At 39.0% G+C, this 19,237-nt stretch overlaps 1 protein-coding gene across 1 annotated transcript in view; it reads right to left on the bottom strand.

The window, feature by feature from the left end:
• Positions 1–1,186: 1,186 nt before the first annotated feature.
• The window catches only part of slc2a6 (solute carrier family 2 member 6), a 42,543-nt gene continuing 24,492 nt past the window's right edge, over positions 1,187–19,237 (bottom strand). Inside the window, exons 6-10 of the mRNA XM_028810217.2 lie at positions 17,310–17,459; positions 16,741–16,849; positions 9,864–10,046; positions 4,092–4,237; positions 1,187–2,734 (exon numbers count right to left, since the gene is read on the bottom strand). Of these exons, the coding sequence (XP_028666050.2) occupies positions 2,549–2,734; positions 4,092–4,237; positions 9,864–10,046; positions 16,741–16,849; positions 17,310–17,459 (774 nt within the window). The 3' untranslated portion in view covers positions 1,187–2,548. The remainder of the gene's footprint in view (positions 2,735–4,091; positions 4,238–9,863; positions 10,047–16,740; positions 16,850–17,309; positions 17,460–19,237) is intronic.

The following is a 19,237-nucleotide window of genomic DNA, read 5'->3' on the forward strand; positions in this document are numbered from 1 at the left end:
GCACAGCTTTCTTTCCTTTATGAAAATCAAAGCTCTAATTTGCTTAAATTAAAGACAAATGAAAGTGTTACTCCAATTCAGTTTATCAGAGGTTAGGAGCATGATGAACCACATGATGAACCAACTCAGGATCCCAGATTGAGACCTGAGTGTAGCCATGCAACGGATGACACCTCAGGACCACACAAGTTCAGATGGAGTGGAACAGTGTGAGGTTTTTTATGATGGCCAGTGTGCCAATTCTGCCACCAACCCCCAGATTTTTCCCTGCAAGTTGGAGGGCCTACATGCAGGGCTGGATGCAGATAAACTTCATACCCAGATTGACTATAAATAAAGGCTATACCTATGGCCTATACAATGTCTTTTATCTTATTTCTTTTTCAGCATAAAAGTAACCTTTAACCTTTTTTTGTTTGCAGAGTTGATAGCACCATGGCACATTGGTTAATGTTCCTGTTCCACAAGTCCAAGGTCCTGGGTTTTATTTTTTTTGTCTATGTGTTTGTTAGTTTGCATATGTAATCTTTTTCTGCAAGGGATTTTCTCTCAATATTATTGTTTTCTTCTCATATTCCCAGAGAAATGCTTGTCAGGTTGAATAGGGGACTGTCTATAAGTAAGTTCGAGTGCAGCTGTGTGTGCCTAAATGGACCCCGCAGTGGACGGGGCATCTGGTCCAGGGCTGTCTCCACTGGTGCTGCTTTGATACGCTCGGTCTTAGAAGCAGAACTGGATTACGCAAGTTAAAAAGTAGGTGATGTGATATGGTGGAGTGTATGCAGGCAAATGCATAAACATGGCCATGGATATTAACTCCGTATGTGTGCCTCAGAGCCACAATATACTGCATAACTATAAACTCTGGAAAACACACCAACTCCAATACAAAAACTAAATTTATATTTCCTACAACTCTTCGATAATGAGGTATGTGTAGTCTTTAGAAATTATGGTTTGCAACCTGGCATTCAGTAGAATTAACATAGCATGTGATTGGCTGGCACCCCGTCCAGAGTGTTTTCCTGTTATAACCCAGTCTTCCCACAACTCTGATGAAATAATTTCATTATGCAGACAGATGTAGTTGAGAACAGCTTCTTAAACTTTATCACCAGTGTTTTAGTAAACAGAGGATAGAAACTTGCCATTTCACACATCACATAAACAAAATGGAAGCACAATGCTGAATTAAATAAGTAATCTTTATTTTATACATATTTTGCTTTCCATAGTATGCATCCATTCTTTAGTCTGCACACTAGCCCATACAGTAAATGTTTTACTTGGCCATGTGGACACCCAGTTTCTTATTACTTCCATGCCTGTTGGGGAAAGGCGGTGTGGTTGGGGGTGCATCATAAACACCTCTTTAAAGTCGCTGAATTTCATTCAAGTATTACATTGTATGGATTAGCCACTTTGGTTCCTGGCTACCCTTTCTACTTTCAGATATCTGTTTTTGCAATGCACCCCTACCATGATTTTGTCAGCATATATTACATGTTGTTATATAAAGAAATACAATCTTAATTCTGACTCTAATTTGAAAAAACTAGCTAAATTTCAGCACCAATTTGTAATTAAATAAAAATACAGTACATTACAGTACTATAAACAGGATTCCTTAGGTTCAGAAATTTTAACACAGCAATAACAGCTTAATAGGTGAGTATATTTTAAATGAAACCCAGTGCACTTACTAGAGAAAACAAGTTTAAGTATTGCACTTTTTAACATTTTCCAATTTTCTCAATAACAAAGGGCTGATGGGCTGATATTTGGCATGAGCAGGACATGCAGTACTTTTAAACTTTAAATATATTATACCTATACAGAATACACCAGACAGACTTGAATATTGACATAAAAGCCATCCACTCTATGCTATCTGAAATGCTGATAGAACGGCAAATGAGACAAAACGGGGTTCCCGGATGGTGATGACTTTGTTGAGACATTCATCCATTTATCTAGTAATGCACTTGGGTTTGGGTTGCTTATTATTTTATTGCCTTTCGATGGCTATGAAAGCTGCTGTATTAAATATTGATTGGGTGACACAAAGCACTCAAAACGTCACCTTCCCCTCCTCAGTGCCCTGCCATTTTCCAGGATGTTTATTCCTGCAGTGTCAGTCTTTGTCACTTCCAGAGGTAGAACACATCTGCACTAAAGTTAGTTTCCATATTTATATAATCTTCAGGCTATGGAAAATACCAGATTTATAATATTCTCCTGATACGCATTTTTAGGATACTGTGCAGTTTTGGGTTGTTTTCATAAACAATTTTCTTATTTATTAAAATGGCAGTACCACTCTGGACTGGCTTTATGCCGTGGAAGACGTGTCATTTTCCAACTGATTTGTTGTGTTTTTCATACTGATGCACAGAATTTCCAGTTTACCTGTAGCGGCCCAATATTATCTGTACCAATCAGTCCAGTTCCAAAATAAAGCTTCTTTGGGTCCTTAAAGTAGTTCTGGAGTTTCTGAGGTCCCACGTGGGTTTATTGCACATTATTTCAAGTCTTGTGGCAAAGTAGTTCAGGATGGGGAGGCAGCATCAGCATGGCTTTCGTTGATGGTGAATTTACGCCCTGTTCGAAAGTAGTTCTCAATCTCTTCTAGGGAGCGCCCCTTGGTTTCAGGCACACAAAGAGCAGTGAAGATGAAGTTCATAAAGCACACCGCAGTGAAAAAGAAAAAGGGGACGAAAAGGCCATATGCATCCTGTTATAAAAAAAAAACAATAAAAAATAGGTGTTAAAATGAAGTGATATTGCTGATGTTTGACAACCCGTTGACCCCTTTTCTCATTAGGATTCCACTGCCATTTTCTAAAACAAAGTTGACCCATAGCCCAGCCATGCCATACTTGTAAGTAGTACTGCTCGAACGAGCAGACCTGAGTGCATACAGCTCTTTGTAATATGGCTACCTATAGTGTAGTATCACATGTACTGTACAGAGTACAAAGAAATTTGTACTTGCATGTCCAACAAACGTGCAGCACGTTTTCATTCTCTGGTGCCATGATAAACCAGTAGCTAGCATTACAAGTTGCTGCAACTTCCCAGAAATGTAGATGCCCATTCTAAGGGCTTTCCACCTAAAAGGTGTGATGAATCTTACTCTGAAATGCAGTTTTTTGTTGTTTAGATGTTTTTGACTTTTTTTTTTCCATTTTTGTTTATTGTATATTTATGATGGTGACGCCACCTTATCCTCATGTTGGTTGGGTATTCAGTGCATTACCATAGTAGCAGCACTATTGTTTATAGTGACAGAATTGATTGCTAGATTGTGATTGGCCATCATCATGGTATTGTATTGTGTCACTCTATCTAATTTTGCAGTGCAAAGTGTATGTTATTTGAGCACGGGATAAATTCTAAAACGAAAATCAAATCTTTCAACAAATGTTGGCAATAATTAGTGACAAAGAATCTTATTTAAAGACCATTTTATCCTTTTTGCTTGACTTTCACTTTTGTGTTTTGGGCCTTGATGTTAAGTTTTGGTGTACTTCTTAATGTTTCCTGAGCATTGTCTGATTCTCAACTACATTATTGGTTTCTTACTTTTCTGGGCTTTTGTGGCTAGTTAAACAAGAAATACATCTGTTCTTGATCTTTGTTTTGTTTAGTATGCATAACAAAAGTAAGACAGCACATGCTAATTTAAGTTTTTAATTGCTAATGGAGCTAGGTTGTAGGACAAAGGTTAAATTCCACTGACTGACATATAAGTCTCCTACAACTGTTGAGTCCCCAGAATAACACTAAGAATTTAGAATCTGATGTTCTTCATTTTGCACCACTGACACTACAGAGGTGCCTGAATTGTATATTTGACATACAGCTCCAAGTTCTGCTACTAGCTGATGTACTGTAGTAGCTACCTCCAATGACTGAACACAATGCCTACTGAATTTTGACTGTAAGACGCTCACAGCTGTATTCAGTCTCTGAATCGCTCATTTGAGAGGATTAGCCTCATAAGTGCTATTTGAAGTAAAAATGTAATGCTTAAGACAGAGATGTTTACTAAAAGCAACCATTTATTAGGGGATCTAAAATGTACTCACCACTACTTTCATGAAAAGTTGTGTCAGGATGAAGGCTGTAACCCAGCTGACCAAAACACAAAGGCCAGACGCCACACCTCTGGCATTCAAAGGCAAAATCTCGGACATTAGGAGCCATGTGATGGGCCCCCAACCCATTGCATAACCTGGGAAGAGAAGTGTAGGAGTCATTATAAGCCAACACTGATCTTCTTTGAAATTGTATTACAGTCATAATGCACTATTACTGCTCTTCTGAAAATGGAAAAGTGGGAGACCACCAGGGCAAGTAGAGAACAGTTACCAAGAAAACTCCGACAAAAGGGTCTAAACCAGGAAATCGAAAACAATGAGTGTATGAAGCTTAGCTCAAAAATTCTAGAATTCAAAACTACTAAACATGGATAATCTTTAACAGCATGTTTGCAAAATGTTGGAAAATGCTTTAGAATTGGAGCTGGCTTGTAAAAAACATCTAGAAACAACACTCCAGGAACCACAAATGAGCCACAAAATGGAGTCGACCTACAAAACCAAAATGGCCCTGTGGTCAAAATAAAACATTGTTAAATATATTCATATATTTCAAAAACAAACAAATGAAATAGCATTATTTTACATAGTATCAGAAAACATTCTTAACCTGAGGAAAAAATAAGTATCAGTGACAAAAAATGATCAACATTTGCCATTTTGCAACAATTATATAATTTTACACTTTTTTCCCAATACTTTAAGAATAATTAATGTTAATAATTTTTATTTGGTGTCTCTAACTTTGGATGGCATTGGGATATATCTCATGACCAGGTCACAGGAATAGAGAACCTTTCCTGGCAGCATTTCCTGCAATGCACACTGATAGTTTAGAGCCACCTGACCTACAAGTCTGTAAGATGTGAGAAGAAACCGGGCTGCCCGGAGACGAGCCACTCAGTCAAGGGCAGAATGTGCAAATACACAGGCTGGTTTAAACCCAGAGTCCTGAAACCTTTAGGCAAAGTTGTTAACCATTGCATGATCGTAACCTATCTAGCATGCATCTATTAATCTTATATATTTTCATCATTTTGGTATAATTTTGCACAGTGCCTTTAGGGCAGAATGAATTAGAATAAAGGCATAATAAAACTTGTTTTAACCATACACGTAGTCATCAACTTACAACCAAGTTCAGTTCCAATGCACTGGTCGTACATCAATCTGGACATAAGTATATTTATTCAAACTTGACCGTATGTATATAGTACAGTTTAATAAGTCCCTTAAGTCATATTACTTGTTTTATATTTTTTTTATCAACATTCTTAGCACATTGTGTAGATTTTCTATCTTTTTTTTTTATTGTGTTTCATTATTACTGTTACTAGTATGGGCATCAAACCTTTAAAAGCATCATGAATTTCTTTGTCTGTGTAATGTAATCTTGTGCGAGCCTCTTCCAGTGTTCATTGTGTTAAATGTGAGAGGAGGATTTGTACCAGCAGAGTTTGAGAACTCATGTTTTCTGTTTTAGCATATCAGCCTGTTAATAATAAACATTAACAGATAAAGGAGTACAGTGTGGTTTCATTACCCCTTCGTGGCGATTCACACGAAGCAGCACATCGTCAGGCACAACACAGAAACTTCGGAGGTTAACCAGAGTCAAAGCCAGAATGCAGAAATATAGTGCATGTGGTGAACACCAGTTACAATGGGATAACTTTTAAAATCGCATGTAATCACATTCACTTTCTTTTCCTCCCTCATACTGCTTGATCACCTTCATTTTTATGTTGTGATCAATCGCCTTTTTTCCTGTAATTGTAAGACAAATGTAACTATTGAAACTAGTGCAAGTAATAAACTGAGATTGAGATGAATAAGTCACAGCATACAGAGCTGGCCTCGCAAAAATAGGTCATTTGCCCGTGAAAAGCAGAAGTGGTCGTGAGTCAAACAGTCATAAAACACATAGGTCGTAAGTCATTGCCTACTTATATTGTATTATCCAGTTTCCAGCCCCTGGGCAGGTATGTCCCCAACAGTTAAATATTATGAATAAAATACCTGAAATGTGCAAACTTGGTCAGGTAGCACAGTCGTTTGCACTACTACCTCACAGTTATGGAGTCCTGGCTCCATTAGCCGGCCTGGTCAATGTCTGTTCAGATGTTGCACGTTGCCTTTACACGTTTTCTCTTGTATAGCAAAGATGAGTCTATTAGATTTATAAACGAACATAAACTGGCCATGTGTAAGTGTGTCCTCTGTGATGATCTGATGCCCCATTTAGAACTGATTCCATTTTCAGGATAGACATCAGCCCTGGTGCCCCCGTATTGTGTTATGTGATTCCAGTAATGGATAGAATAATTTTGTACTTAGTTTACATACAGTAGACTTAAAAGTACTCTTAATTTAAAAGGTGTTTTGGAGGAATTCTCAAATTGATGGATGAAAAAATTCAAAGCCAAGACAACCATGAAGTAAAAATGATGACTGAATGCAAAGATCCAAAGATTAATTTATTTCTCTTTTATGAAATTCATAAGACAAGAAATCACACCCTCTATAGCAAGATTATTAAAAATGTTCATGCAAAATGAAAGTTGCTATAATTCTGTGCTACCTAACCAAATATAATATTAAACAATTTAGTGGTAATGTGTCAGTGTGCTCAGTTGGCAAAATCCATTATTAAGACTGCTATGGTACTGTATGAGACACAGTGCTTCTGCTCATTCAGTAATTTAAATTCTTCCTCTTACTGGAGTTTGTTAATTTATTCCTTCTCCATGTGAGTTAATCTTCACATACTCCAGTCCCCCCCCACCCCCAAATCACAAAGAGGTGTGTATTAAAATAATTGGCAACTCAATATGAAGTATTGCAGTGTTCCCACAATGCACCAAGTCCTACTAGTATGGGAACTGGTTCTCCATGAGCCTGAATGACACAAGCAAATAAGGAACTGGATAAATGGATGGATGGATGGATACATAGCAAAGAATTGTCAGTTTTCATTTTTCTGGAGAAAACTGTTACCTGTCTTCTTGATGATCATCAGATGATTACAGTAATACATTAAATAAAATATGATCATTTAAGTTTTAGATGTTGTCTCCGCTAAAAATACATCAGCATATCTTTAGTTGGAGACATATATCGTAGTTTCGTATCTTTATAATTTTTAATGCATCTATCCCAGAAGCAATTGCATTTGACAGCAGAGCCCACCTGGTGAGATGCCAGACCCCCTATAAACATGTTATCATTCTGCTTTATGGCTATTGAGGAACTTGTTCAGTTTTGTTTTGAGCTGACTGTTGCCAGTCTGACGTAATTTCTCTTTTTTCCTCTTAATATAATTGCAGCCTTTGAGTCCTTAAAATGAAAAATGGATGGATGGATACTCATGTAAAGACATTAGTAGTTCTTTGTGGGATCAGGAAATAGCAAGTCATCATTATCATTATCTTCCATTCAGTTTTTACTGGTGGTTGTCTTGTGTTTGAAGGATGTTGTCCACTTGGCCTCATCAGACTGTGATCTCCAGTGCACACTGGGATGGTTCACAGCTGAGAGTGACATGGTAGGGCAGAGAATTAGAACTTCTAACAGTGACGTCATGGACGTCTCCAAGAAAACCATGGCATGTGCACTTGAGGTATGGGATTAGCGGCTATCCCAAGTAGAAGAGCTCAAATAATTTAGCATCTTGTTCTCAAGTGGAAGTAGAGTAGTGGTACCAGCGACTGGTAACATGTTTTGTATTTCTCCTCACAGTGTTGTGTGCTTTTTGTGAATAGTTTTGTTATGTTCATTTTTTATACAGTCTGATGATTATTACTTACCATACCATACCATTTTCCAACACTGCTTAATTCTAAGCAGTATTTCATTGGGCTGGAGCCTATCCCAGCAAGCACGGGGTGCAAGTCAGGAACAATCCTCTGGTCAGGACATGAGAGCACACACAAACTACAGCCAAGTTAGTGATGCCAATCTACCTAACCTTCATGTTTTTTCACTGTGGAAGGAAACCCACTTGGACACAGGAAGAAGATGTAAACTCCATCCAAGTAGGACCCGTGATGTGAACCCTGATCTCCTTGCTATGAGGCAGGAGAGATATTACTGTGCCACTGGGCTTTTCATGATTATTACTTATGATTGACAAACCTATTTAAACTTCAGGGAGTATTCAGAATTCGGTTTTTACTACAGCATGACTCAGCCATGAATGACTGGACAAAGAAAGCAGGGAAATGGGGATGAAATTTGCAGATGACACCGCTGTGATAGGCCTGATCACCAATAATGATGAGACCGCTTTCAGACACAGTGGTACCAGAACAACAGTCTTACCTTTTGAAGCCAAAATGAGGTAGCTGATCATAGAGTTCTGGAAGCAGAAAGCTGACTACACTCCCCTTGGAGTGACTATCACTGGTGAAGTGAAGTAGGGGTAACACTTTAGGTAGTGGAAAAATGCATATATTACTCATTTACTATCATGTAATAAGACCTTAAGCACTTCTTTGGGTCTTCAGAGCATTTATAAAACATCAGTTACTGTAAGTGTTTCTTCATCTCTGCAATGTGACCTACTAACAAAACTTCACTCCGGAGTGGTCTGAGTTGGCTTCACAGAGACACATTTCTCTTGATATTACATACTTTGTATTAGACCTGTGATTCCTTCATATTAACAGATAATTTGACCATCATGTCAATATGCCACACTGCACATGAATGAATAAACATATCTACTATTGTTTTATAAGTATTAAGAAGTCCAAAAGAAGCAGTGTTTAAAGTCTTGTTAAATAAGAGTTACAGATGCATTTTTACCATACCTAAACTAAAGGCTGTTGTCAAGAAGGATCGCCAGTGGATGCTTTTCTTACTTAGATATACGAGGAAAGCTTGGATTTCTCCATCTGTTGTGACTAATGTCTAAGTCTGTCCTAACTTCCTGCATAACATCCTGATTGTCTCACGATGTAAAGCATTGCAGAAGGTGGTACAGAATATTACTGACACCCAGAAGCCTTCTGTTCACAACATACTGTATGTAACATCTGCTGCCTTAAAATGGCAATCAGTAAAATTAAAGACCTTGGCCATCCTGTACAGCTGCTTTATTCACTCATCCCTTCCAGCAAATTGTGCAGGACCACTGGCAACCACACCAGCTTAGTCAGAGACTTTCCACAGGCTGTAAGATTAGTCATATCAACAAACCAGTACTCCTGTGTCTAAGCTTTATTTTTCAAGTGGAAGACTAACTTAAATCTGCCTTTTAACTTGATGTAATAATTGAACTTGAGACTGACTAAGGAATTGGTGCAACAATAGTAATTTTAGGTAGAAATGGATGTTGAAAAATCCAACATAAAAAATTGTCAGTGAAGTCTTGGGAACAGCAGTCTATGTAAATATGTTTAAAAGTTTCCTGTATTTCAGATTCAGCAAGTACCAGTATTTGTAGCTAAAATATCCATCCATTTTCCAACCTGCTGAATCCGAACACAGGGTCAAGGGGGTCTGCTGGAGCCAATCCCAGCCAACACAGGGCACAAGGCAGGAACCAATCCTGGGCAGGGTGCCAACCCACCGCAGTAGCTAAAATATAATGAGCACAATTAAGTGATAGTTAAAAGAGAACACATTACAAGTGGTAAATAAAGAAAAGGAACTTAATATAACCTGTGAGAGGAGTCATGCACTGCTGAACATTGTCAATAGCCTGCTGTAAGATATTAAAACATTCATCATCTATCCAATTACAGTAGTAATATTTACCAAATATGATGACCATGGTGCTGATGAGTGGTATCAAGGTGAGGGGATTGTTGACACCGTACAGCACATCTGACTGGGTGGAGTTCACTACTGAAGACATGTTGACTAAGCTTGCATTGTGGTGAGACTGTATGAGGTCCGTGTACAAACCCATACTAAGTGTGGAAAGGAACATCAGGAGGCCTGTGGAAGAAATAAAATACCAGTTGAGGGGTGACGAACATATGACATTCAATGAAGGATGCTCTAGACCAGGGGTAGGCAATGTCGGTCCTGGAGTGCCACAGTATGTGCAGGTTTTTGTTCCAACCCAGTTCCTTAACGAGAACTCAATTATTGCTGATGAAGCACATATTGCTTAAGTGACATTTTAATGCTTCATTTTAGTGGTCTCGCTTGTTAAGGTTCTCCAACCTTAATTGCTTATTTCAATCTTAAACTGCTGCATTCAGTGTTTTAATTGCTTCTTATTAGCAATAAGATGTAAAACAGGGGTAGGCAATGTCGGTCCTGGTGAGCCGCAGTGGCTACAGGTTTTCATTCCAACCCAATTGCTTAATTAGAAACCAATCATTGCCAATCTCAGACCTTATTTAATTTTATGGCTTGTTAGTCTGTGCAATGTAAGGCTTTTATATCGTAGATTTTTTTCCTTTCCAAGGATATCATCCAAATGATTTGAAGCCTAAAACAGATCATTTTCAGTCTGTCACATTTTTCTATTAAGTGTTTTATTAAATCAAACCGTGCATGATGAACACACACAGATGTAATTGGAAAAAAAGCTAGCTGGAGAACTGCTGGCTGCTTTGTCTTTTACATCTTATTGCTAATAAGGAGCAATTAAAACACTGAATGCAGCAGTTTAAGATTGAAATAAGCAATTAAGGTTGGAGAACCTTAACAAGCGAGACCACTAAAATGAAGCATTAAAATGTCACTTAAGCAATATGTGCTTCATCAGCAATAATTGAGTTCTCGTTAAGGAACTGGGTTGGAACAAAAACCTGCACATACTGTGGCACTCCAGGATCGACGTTGCCTACCCCTGCTCTAGACCAAGGGTCTCCAATCACAGTCCTGAAGGGCCGCAGTGGCTACAGGTTTTTGTTCTAACCCGGTTGCTTAATTAGAAAGCAATTCTGCCAATAATTTAATTTCATGGCTTGTTAGTGCTTTAACTCTGCTATGTCAGGTCATTCTCATATCCTAGACTTTCTTCCCCTATCTAAGGATATCATCCAAATGATGTGAAGGCTAAAATGGACGAGCAATTCTCAATCATTCACTTTTTTCTTTTTACTTTCCTTCCAAGTATTTAATTAAACCAAATAATGCAAGATAAATACACACTGGCGTAAATGGTAACAAGCCAAATGGAGAAATGCTGGTCTCTTTTGTCATTCGCATGTTATTGCTAATTAGGATCCATTAAAAACTGAATGAATACAGCTGTTTAAGATGAAAATAAGCAATAAGCATTCAAAATCTTAATGAGCGAGACAACTAAAGTGAAGCAGAAGTGTTACTTGAGCAATTAGTGCTTCTTATTAAGCAATTGGGTTGGAGCAAAAACCTGCAGCCACTGCGGCCCTCCAGGACTGTGATTGGAGACCCCTGCTCTAGACTGATGAGTTAGGCCACATTTAAAGCAAAGACGGCATCACTAGAAACTTGAAATCCAATAGTTTAATTACTGAACACCTTCAGCTGATGTAGTTATAATGTGATCTGTATTAAACATTAAAACAACTTTCTGAGAACAGGCCATTCAGCCCAAAAAGCTCATCAGTCTTATCAACCCAGTTTCTCCAAAATTATATCAAGTCGAGTTTTGAAGGTCCACAAAGTACTACTCTCTACCACAATACAGTATTCAGTATGAGTATGATTCTCTGTGTGAAGAAAAACTTCATAACATTTGTGTGAAATTTACTGCTATCAAGTTTGCATCTGTGTGGCGGTGTTCTTCTTCAAGACTCTACTTTAAAGTCACAAGTTGCACCCACCATTCTAATTTCCTTAATACTTGTAAACAATTCAATCATGCAACCTCTTAATCTCCATTTCCTTAAAGTAAAAATGTTCAGCTACTTCTGTTTTTCATAATAACTCATACCTTATAGTTTTGGAACCAGTATAATTAGTTTTCTGTGGACTTTCGCTAGCCCTGCTACCTCTTTTTTTTTGTAATGTGGAAACTAAAATTGCACACAGATCCCAGTAGTGAGGCATATAAATTAAGCATAAACTAACTTGAATTGTACACAACATATGCTGCTATAGATCCTAACATCCTGTTAGCCTTTTTATTGCTTCTGTACAATGTCTGAATGTCGAAAGTGTCCACTACAGCTCCCAGGTCCTTTACATAGGGTGTACTTTCAAACATCCCATCATGCATTCAAATTTAACATTTTTACTTCATATGTGTAATACTTTACATTTATTTACAGTGTATTTCATCCCAACTAAAAATCTACCTAAGACTGTATTCTGTCCAGGTCCATCTGTAAGTTCAGCTGTTTCTACATTATCCTCTATACCACCTAGTTTAGTATGATCTACAAACTTAACCTGCTGGTTGTTTGTTTTCTTATCAAAATCACATGTTTACAGAGTCGTAGAGGATACTGGCTATCATTCTGACTGCAATGGATGGTTCCTCACCCAGGCAGGAAGCCTTCATAATAGATGGATTGAGGGAAGCAGCCTTCCAGATCTATGTGCTCCACAATACTATATGTGGCGGCATCCCTCTGGTGGATCTCCCATGTGTACACCCGCAGGGCTCCATGGGAGTTATAGTTTCAGTGGACAGTCCTGCTTCTTGGAAGCCACCAGGGGAAGCTGCAGGGTGGAGGATTTCTTTGTTTAAGAAGGTTCCACCTGCTTCATGGGTACAATTTGGTAACAGTCAAGCGAGTTGGAGTTGGGAAATCAATACACTGTGCCCTGAACTCCCACTGAACTTCAACTCTCACAGTTTGATCCCTAAACCTTCATGTGAAACCTTACCTAAAACCACCTGACAATTAAGCTAAGTAATATCTTCATGTGCTCTAGTTGCTTCCACATGAAATTCCTTCATATTAATGAAACATGATCTCCCCTGTTCAAACTGACTATTCCGTTTGCTGACTATTCACTAACACTATTGTTCTTGCCATGTGATGCTCAACCATTGCCTTGATAATTTTTTCCATTAATTTTCCTGTGATGCAGGCGTATTTGTCTGTAGTTACTTGGATCAGCCTGTTCACCCTTTCTATATAATGGGATAACATAACTACTCCCAGTCATTTGAAATTTACCACTGTGCAGAGTATTTTTCACTTCAAATTAAACATTAATTTATATATATAATTACACACTTCGTAAGTAATCGAGGATAAATGTTATCTGTTTGTTATTTATTGATTTCAGCCATCCATATTACTAACCGAGAATGGTAAACCAGATGGCATGGACGCAGGTAACCGCATGGCATGGACGCAGGTACACGGCGATGGGACCATGAGACGTACTGCGCAGGCGCGTACAGCGCACATCTCATAAACTGCAAGCGAAGTCGTATCCACCGCGCATGAAGGAGTCACGGCCCAAGAACGAAAGAGCTCAACTGACGTGAATGAGAAATAAAGCAACAACGCGCCCATAGCTAACGACTAACGACACAGCCACACAGAAAAGAGGATTCTGCGCTGCAGCCCAGATTCAAACGGAAGAGGCTACGGAGGCCCCACAGGTCCAGTACGGAAGGCGCAGGTGTCACCGCCATATTGTGAGTGGCACTACTGCGGAGTGAAGGTGCAGGCGTCACCGCCATGTTGTGAGTGGCACTACTGCGGAGCGAAGTTTGGAATAATGTGCTGCTTGGGATTGTACAAACCGCTGAACGCTTTACACCTAATTCAAACACAATACAGCTCAACGATACAAACACGAGCCCACCTAGATAAGATCAATGAACGCAGGCGCCTACAACGCGCGTCTGAAACTGCGGAAGCAAAGCAGGCATGGGTTCAAAATGAACGCGCTCGACTGACGGATATACAAACACGAGCCCGCCTGGATAAAATCAATGAACGCAGGCACCTACAACGCGCGTCTGAAATGCCGCGGGCACAGCTCCAAAACGAACGAGCTCGACTAATGTATTTCAGGATACCCAACGTCGGGGGTAGGCGAGCGAAGCGAGCAGGGGTTGGAGCCCCCTTGTTTTAATCTAAGGAGCACATCTCTTTCTCTCTCTCTCTCTCTCTGTAGTACTAGGGTGTTTCCAAGTCACTAAGTGCCTCCTTTGTAGTTCTTGTAACTACTACAAGGTTAGTCGACCTCACAATGTGAAAACCTTCAAAAAATGCAAGTTTAGAATACTAGCTATTTCACCAACTTAATATTTTAGTACATCCTTACTGTTCCTGTTGGATTTCACTTCCTCCTTGACTTTTCCTTTACCATTAAAACGCTGAAGGATGACTTTGGGTCATCTTTTGCCTTTTCTGCAATATTTCTCTCTAATTGCATTTTTGCGTTCCTAATGTTTGCCTTGTATGCCTTATATACAGTGGTGTGAAAAACTATTTGCCCCCTTCCTGATTTCTTATTCTTTTGCATGTTTGTCACACAAAATGTTTCTGATCATCAAACACATTTAACCATTAGTCAAATATAACACAAGGTAAACACAAAATGCAGTTTGTAAATGGTGGTTTTATTATTTAGGGAGAAAAAAAAATCCAAACCTACATGGCCCTGTGTGAAAAAGTAATTGCCCCCTGAACCTAATAACTGGTTGGGCCACCCTTAGCAGCAATAACTGCAATCAAGCGTTTGCGATAACTTGCAATGAGTCTTGTACAGCGCTCTGGAGGAATTTTGGCCCACTCATCTTTGCAAAATTGTTGTAATTCAGCTTTATTTGAGGGTTTTCTAGCATGAACCGCCTTTTTAAGGTCATGCCATAGCATCTCAATTGGATTCAGGTCAGGACTTTGACTAGGCCACTCCAAAGTCTTCATTTTGTTTTTCTTCAGCCATTCAGAGGTGGATTTGCTGGTGTGTTTTGGGTCATTGTCCTGTTGCAGCACCCAAGATCGCTTCAGCTTGAGTTGACGAACAGATGGCCGGACATTCTCCTTCAGGATTTTTTGGTAGACAGTAGAATTCATGGTTCCATCTATCACAGCAAGCCTTCCAGGTCCTGAAGCAGCAAAACAACCCCAGACCATCACACTACCACCACCATATTTTACTGTTGGTATGATGTTCTTTTTCTAAAATGCTGTGTTCCTTTTACGCCAGATGTAACGGGACATTTGCCTTCCAAAAGTTGAACTTTTGACTCATCAGTCCACAAGGTATTTTCCCAAATGTCTTGGCAATCATTGAGATGTTTCTTAGCAAAATTGAGACGAGCCCTAATGTTCTTTTTTGCTTAACAGTGGTTTGCGTCTTGGAAATCTGCCATGCAGGCCGTTTTTTGCCCAGTCTCTTTCTTATGGTGGAGTCGTGAACACTGACCTTAATTGAGGCAAGTGAGGCCTGCAGTTCTTTAGACGTTGTCCTGGGGTCTTTTGTGACCTCTCGGATGAGTCGTCTCTGCGCTCTTGGGGTAATTTTGGTCGGCCGGCCACTCCTGGGAAGGTTCACCACTGTTCCATGTTTTTGCCATTTGTGGATAATGGCTCTCACTGTGGTTCGCTGGAGTCCCAAAGCTTTAGAAATGGCTTTATAACCTTTACCAGACTGATAGATCTCAATTACTTCTGTTCTCATTTGTTCCTGAATTTCTTTGGATCTTGGCATGATGTCTAGCTTTTGAGGTGCTTTTGGTCTACTTCTCTGTGTCAGGCAGCTCCTATTTAAGTGATTTCTTGATTGAAACAGGTGTGGCAGTAATCAGGCCTGGGGGTGGCTACGGAAATTGAACTCAGGTGTGATACACCACAGTTAGGTTATTTTTTAACAAGGGGGCAATTACTTTTTCACACAGGGCCATGTAGGTTTGGATTTTTTTCTCCCTAAATAATAAACACCATCATTTAAAAACTGCATTTTGTGTTTACTTGTGTTATATTTGACTAATGGTTAAATATGTTTGATGATCAGAAACATGTTGTGTGACAAACATGCAAAAGAATAAGAAATCAGGAAGGGGGCAAATAGTTTTTCACACCACTGTAGCTGAGATTTTCTTTTCTTTGCAGGTTCTTGTTAGCTCCTTATACACCCCGTGTAGAGTTCTGTTTAAATTCTTACAACTTCTAATTTTCAGGATGAACTTGTCCAGCAGCATTTATTAATATACGTTTAGACCTGCTCTACTGCATTTTAACTGACACTCCATGTAAATGCTTATCCTAGTGTATATTTTTAGATTGTGATGCAAGTGCTCAAAATTTGCCCTTTTAAAGTTAAATGTAACAATTTTAAATGCGGCATATGTGCCCTGACAAAATGCTGTGAACTGTATTATATTATTGTCACTAGATCCTAATAATTCAATCATGTGTATCTCCTGAATTATATCCTGGTTATTACAACATGCTTCTCCTCTAATATAGTAGTTGAGTAAAATTAATTTATAGGATCTCCCATTAAATATGAGGAATGTACATACTGCCTTATTGTATAAATGATGAGGAAATCATGTCATTTAAAAAGAGCTTTTTGATAGATCAATACGTTCTTGTGGTCTTTTTTATTTTTATATTTATCCTGTTGTATGTTTGTAAGTCATCATACCGGCTGCTCTTTGTTCTCTTGTCTTCCGGATTTCCTGAGTGCCTGTTAAATTCAATGCTGCAAGACCTATTGAGTGGCACTTTATACATTAAATTGAAAAAATCTAAAAGTGGCATGGGTAACTCACTTGACACAAAGAGAAGAATCTTCCTCCCAGCTTTGTCCATGCAGCTGGCAGAAATGGAAACAGAGATCAGTCGCACTGCACCCACAAGGGCCGCATCAAATTGTGCTGGCTGGTTGAAGACAAACAAGGACACAGTGTAAAAATTGATGTCATTTCTACCCTGTACTTTTTTCACTGCAATCAGTTTTTAACTCAACTGTTGCTAACTCTATAGAGGCCGCAACAATATACTGTATCACAGAAGTAGTTCATTCTAACAAACATTCTGCTATCTACGAGCAAATACAAAACTGCAGTATGTTTTCCAGGTTGATCAGATAGATATTAGAAAGTAAGAATTTTACTGTACTTTGTACACATGACAGTTCAACTTTACTATTAGAACTACACGTTCTTATTAATATTACAGTGTCCTGGAATCTGCAATAGATGTTCTGTGACTACAATGGAAACACAGAACCCTGTTCTATCTAACAGGCTTTTCTTGAGAGCAGACTTCCTGGTTAAAGTTATAAATTTCCTTAGACCAGAGGTAACCAAACCTCTCTTTTTAGTCTCCAGTAACTTACCAAGATAACTTTGGTCTGCTTGAAAATGGGCTCCAGGTACACAAGGATGGGAGTGATGCCAGTCATCTGCTGCAGAAATCTCATGCCCACTGAGATAAGAATGGGTTTGTACACGCGGGGACTCCGGAGCTCTGACCAAGAAAGTTTACCCTGTGAAGGAGATATGTAGTTGGTCATATGTACTTGTTGTCTGCTGCCTGCTTCTAATGGAACACATGGGTGCTGTGTTCACAGACCAACATGCCCTCTGCACAGAAGGGTCAGTCTCAGACTTACTTGGCATTGCTCAATTTCAGATTTTAAATGTACTTTTTGTTTTTCCCCTTTTTTAATCATCTTTAAGAATTTTTTATTGTTGGCCAGGTCTGCAGTAAAATATAAAATGTGTGGAAGAGCTGAGTTATGGTCTGGACTAGGAGGTCACATCTGACTTTGAAGGTGGACCCTTAATCAGAATGACATGTTCACTAATGTTCTTCAATGTTCCTGCAGCTTTGACAAACCAAAATATTTACTCTTACAGTCGGATAAATAATGCTTTTATTATTCTGCTTTCATATAAATATTAACAAGCTTGGTACTTAAATGCTGAATTACTAACATGCCCTTTTTGTTGAGGAAAAAATGAAAGGTGAGGGTGGAAGCAGCTGTCTCTAAATAAGGGAGAATTTGAGAATGGAAAGTGACCTCTTGGTAAAGTCACACAAAGAATCACATTATGTATGAGTGGTGTGGCACTGTGGCATAGTGAATTGAAGTTGCCCATGCCTCACAAATGGAACTGTGAGTAAGTCTCTTAACCTACTTTCACTTTTGTGAAAAAATATAAATAACTATTTATGTAGTAGTTGAATTTGTAAATTTTCCTGGGTGAAACTGTCTGGCAGATGTTTAAATGTAATATAAAATATATTGTTAAGGGCACAATGAGGTTCAGTGATGTTTCACAGTGCCAGGAGCTTTGTTTTGTATCTAGGCCCAGATATTATCTACAGTGAATTTGCTTGTTCTCCCCTTGTCAGTATGGGATATTAATTGAGTAGGCAAGCTATCCTCTATATCCCAGATTAGGTTGATTGGAAACTCTGCATTGGCTTCATGTAGGACTGTGAGTTATGAGATGGTCTGGCACCTTGTCTATGGTTGGTTTTTGCAATGGGGTCATTGCTGCAGAGACAGGCTCCAGCTCTGTGACCCAGAATGGTGAAAAGTAGACATAGGAAATGGATGGATGACTATATTTACATTGTGAACAATTTGTCAGACAATCACTGACAAAGTATGCAGCACAACTACTGGTCCAGGCTTCGGTCTTGTCACATCTGGACTACTGCAACTCTTTTCTGGCAAGATTACTGGCATCTGTCACCAAGCTGCTGCAGATGATACAAAATGCAACAGCACATCTGGTGTTCAACGAACTGAGGCGGGCACAAGTCACCCCTCTTTTCAAATCACTACATTGGTTCCCTGTAGCAGCACATATTACATGCAAATCCTTGAACCCAGCCTACATAATAGTCAACAGGTCAGCACCTTTATATATTGAGACACTTCTGAGGTGCTTTGCTCCTTTCTCAACCACTCAGGTCTGCTGATGAATGGCATCTAGTGATGCCACCTCTGCATGGTATCAAATCTCAATCCAGAGATTTTTCATGTGTAGCTCCCAGCTGGTGGAACTAGCTGCCCACCTCCATTTGTAATTTAGACTCCCTTAATATGTTTAAGAAACGTCTGAAGACTCTCTTGTTTGGTGAATTTCTGTCTAACTGACATTAGCTGGTAGGTTTCTGCAATCTACTGTAGGTATTGTTATGAATTTGTATTTTGCTCTGAGCTCTTCACTTTCAAGATTAATTTTGTAACCTTGTCCTGTAACAATTGTTCCTAAACAATCCCTAAGACTGATGTTTACTTGATTATGT

This window comes from Erpetoichthys calabaricus, chromosome 9, assembly GCF_900747795.2.
Source record: "Erpetoichthys calabaricus chromosome 9, fErpCal1.3, whole genome shotgun sequence".
Classification (NCBI taxonomy): domain Eukaryota; kingdom Metazoa; phylum Chordata; class Cladistia; order Polypteriformes; family Polypteridae; genus Erpetoichthys; species Erpetoichthys calabaricus.